This window comes from Zingiber officinale, chromosome 10A (genome assembly GCF_018446385.1).
Source record: "Zingiber officinale cultivar Zhangliang chromosome 10A, Zo_v1.1, whole genome shotgun sequence".
Lineage (NCBI taxonomy): Eukaryota > Viridiplantae > Streptophyta > Magnoliopsida > Zingiberales > Zingiberaceae > Zingiber > Zingiber officinale.
The window spans coordinates 95,113,673-95,117,223 of NC_056004.1; the positions used below are offsets into that span (position 1 = coordinate 95,113,673).

At 50.8% G+C, this 3,551-nt stretch overlaps 1 protein-coding gene across 1 annotated transcript; it reads right to left on the reverse strand.

The window, feature by feature from the left end:
- Positions 1–981: 981 nt before the first annotated feature.
- LOC122026808 lies at positions 982–3,303 on the reverse strand. The gene is made up of 2 exons (XM_042585521.1): positions 2,173–3,303; positions 982–1,605 (listed from the first exon to the last, which is right to left on the reverse strand). The coding sequence occupies exons 1-2, from the start codon at positions 3,301–3,303 to the stop codon at positions 982–984; spliced, it is 1,755 nt and encodes a 584-aa protein (XP_042441455.1).
- Positions 3,304–3,551: the final 248 nt, after the last annotated feature.

The window sequence follows — 3,551 nt, forward strand, 5'->3', positions numbered from 1 at the left end:
TTTGCTGTAATGAGGCAGGCTTATATCCGCTTGGATGACTTTGCCCAGAAGGTGTGTGACCGGCTTGTTATCGCCTTTGAGGAAGCCATTAATTCAACAGCTGCTTATCTGAAAGGCAAGGGTCAACTTCCCGAAGCGACATCTATCCCTCCTAAGGACCTAGCCGGGCTACTCGATGCCATCCCTGAGCCGATATTTGATTACTTGGAGTGAGGAGTGCTTCTAAATTTTTGAAGTTTTATCTGTACACTCGTCGATCAGCGAGTTAGTGTCACCCAGCTTTTGTCTGTGTACTCGCCATTCAGCGAATTAATATAACCTCTTAATTTTGTTATTTACTTAAAAAAAAAACGCATTCTTCTCGAGCGGCACTTCATGGTTTTTTAGGCGGGGTATTTACAGTCGTCGCGCCGACTCTAGAGTTTAACGTCGCCGCTCGACGGTCTTCAGGCGGGGTATTTATAGCCGCCGCGCCAACTCTAGGATTTAACGTCGCCGCTCGACGGTCTTCGGGCCGGGGGGGGGGTTTATAGTCGCCGGTCCAACTCTGGGATTTAATGTTGTCGCTCGATGGTCTTCGGGCCGGGGGGTTTATAGTCGCCGGTCCGACTCTGGGATTTAACGTCGCCACTCGACGGTCTTCTGACTGGGGGGTTTATAGTCGTCGGTCCGACTCTGGGATTTAACGTCGCCGCTCAACGGTCTTCGAGCCAGGGGGTTTATAGTCGTCGGTTCGACTCTGGGATTTAACGTCGCCGCTCGACGGTCTTCGTGGAGCTTTGCAGTTCGACATAAATTGCTCGTATCCCTGATTTTCTTTGATTTTGCTCCTGCGGTCAAAAGATATAGAAGAACAGAACGTACATGTAATGCATTACACTAGCACACCTTTCACCTAGCTAGGTACAATTGGAGATGATTTGCACTCCACGGTCATTCTAGCCGCCGTCCATCTTCATCTTCTAGGTAGTAGGCGCCCGATCAGAGCTTCTCGATGACTTTGAAAGGCCAGGTCCAGGGAGCCTCCAGCTTACTTACATCACCGATCGACTTTACCTTTTTCCATACCAGGTCACCAACATGGAATGCTCTGGGAATCACTCGCCTATTGTAGTTTTGCTTCATTCTTTGACGATACGCCGTTAGCCGGACGACTGCTTTCGCTCTCACCGCGTCTATCAAGTCCAGCTCTAGTAGTCTCCGCTCAACATTGTCTCCGTCATAACTCTGGATCCGATCTGACTCCACGCTGACCTCGACGGGGACGACCGCCTCTCCTCCGTATACCAAGTGGAACGGAGTAACGCCTGCCCCTTCCTTTGGGGTCTTGTGGATTGCCCATAGCACTCCTGGCAGTTCATCCACCCAGCTCCCTCCTATGTGGTCAAGCCGAACCCGAAGAATCCGCAGGATCTCCCGATTGGCAACTTCCACTTGTCCGTTACTTTGTGGGTAAGCTACGGAGGTGAAGTGCTTCTGAATGCCATACCCCTCACACCATTCTCTAAGCTCCTGGCCTATGAATTGCCGCTCGTTGTCTGACACGAGGCAACGTGGGATGCCAAATCGACATATTATGTGTTGCCAGATGAACTTTTTGACCATCTACTCGGTTATTTTTGCCAACGATTCGGCTTTGACCCATTTGAAAAAATAGTCGACCGCCACTATTAAAAACCTCCGCTGTCCGATCGCCATATGGAAAGGTCCCACGATGTCCATGCCCCACTGGTCGAACGGGCAGGACACCGTAGATGCCTTTATCTTCTCCGAGGGTCGATGGGTGGAGTTGTGATATTTCTGATAGGAGAGACAGGTGGCGACGACCCGAGCTGCATCCTCTTGGAGTGTTGGCCAGAAGTACCCAGCTAGCAGAATCTTTCTTACCAACGAGCGGCTGCCCGGGTGTCCCCCGCAGGTTCCTTGATGTACTTCTTGTAAAATATACTCCGCGTCTTCCGAGCTGACACACTTTAGCAGCGGCCGAGAAAAAGCCTTCTTGTAGAGCTGATCGCCGATGAGGGTGAACCGACCGGCTCTCCTCCGCAACAACTGGGCTTCTTCCCGATCGGACGGCATAGCCCCCGATCGCAAAAATTCCACTATCACTGCTCTCCAATCGCTTGGGAACGCGAGACCCTCCATTCTGTCGATATATGACACCAGGGATACCTGCTCGATCGGTTGTTGGATGACGACCGACGATATCGAACTTGCAAGTTTAGCTAATTCGTCCGCCGCCTGGTTTTCCGCTCGGGGAACTTTCTGTACGACCACTTCCCCGAAGTTGGTTTTGAGTTTATCGAAGGCCTCCGCGTATAGCCTGAGCCTTGCATTGTTTATTTCAAAAGCTCCCGAGAGTTGCTGGGCGGGCAGTTGAGAGTCTGAGTAGAGGATTACTCGATTAGCCCCCACGTGTCGAGCGGCCTGCAGGCCGGCTATGAGGGACTCATACTCTGCTTCATTATTTGTTGCTCGGTAATCTAGCCGAACAGACAGATGCATTCGCTCTTCTTGAGGAGAAAGCATTAAGACACTGATTCCACTTCCGAGCCGAGTGGATGATCTATCCACAAATATTTTCCTTAAAGCTTCGGGCTCGAGGTTCTGTACCTCTGTTATGAAATCTGCCAAGGCTTGCACCTTAATCACCGAGCGGGGCTGATACTGGATGTTGAATTTGCTGAGTTTAGTCGTCCACTTAATCAGCCGCCCGGACGCCTCCGGGTTAAGCAAGACTCTCCCTAGAGGGCTATTCGTCATGACGATTATTGTATACGCGAGGAAGTAAGGACGGAGTCTTCGTGCGGCGAGGACTAGCGTGAAAGCAAGCTTTTCGAGACCAATGTAGCGAGACTCAGCATCCTTTAGAATGTGACTCAGAAAGTACACAGACTGTTCCTCGTCATCCAGCCGAACAAACGCCAAGCCGACAGCATGCTCGGTCGAAGATAAGTAAATGCGAAGCGGCTCGCCGATAACTGGCTTGGCTAGTACGGGTAAAGAGTTTAGATAGACCTTTAGTTCTTCGAACGCCTGGTCGCATTCTTCATCCCATTGGAATTTGGTAGCTCGGCGTAAAATCTTGAAAAAGGGCAGGCTCCAGTCAGCCATTCTGGAGATGAATCGCGACAACGCTGTTATCCGACCGGTGAGACGTTGTACTTCCTTCAGATTTCTGGGAGGCGGCATATCTTGCAGCGCTTTCACTTTGCTCGAATTCGCCTCTATGCCTCGCTCGGTCACGATGTAGCCCAGGAAGCATCCTCTTTTCGCTCCAAACAAGCACTTTTGGGGGTTCATCTTGACTTCATACTTCCTCAGCGTTCAGAAGGTTTCCTCTATATTTGCACAAAGATCCACCGCTCGGGATGATTTAATAAGAATGTCGTCTACGTATACCTCCAGGTTGCGCCCGATCTGCACCCGTAACACTTTGTTCATTATCCGCTGGTATGTTGCCCCTGCGTTCTTTAGTTTGAAAGGCATCACGTTGTAGCAATAGGTACCGTCCGCCGTGATGAAACTTACTTTCTCCTGATCTTCCCGGG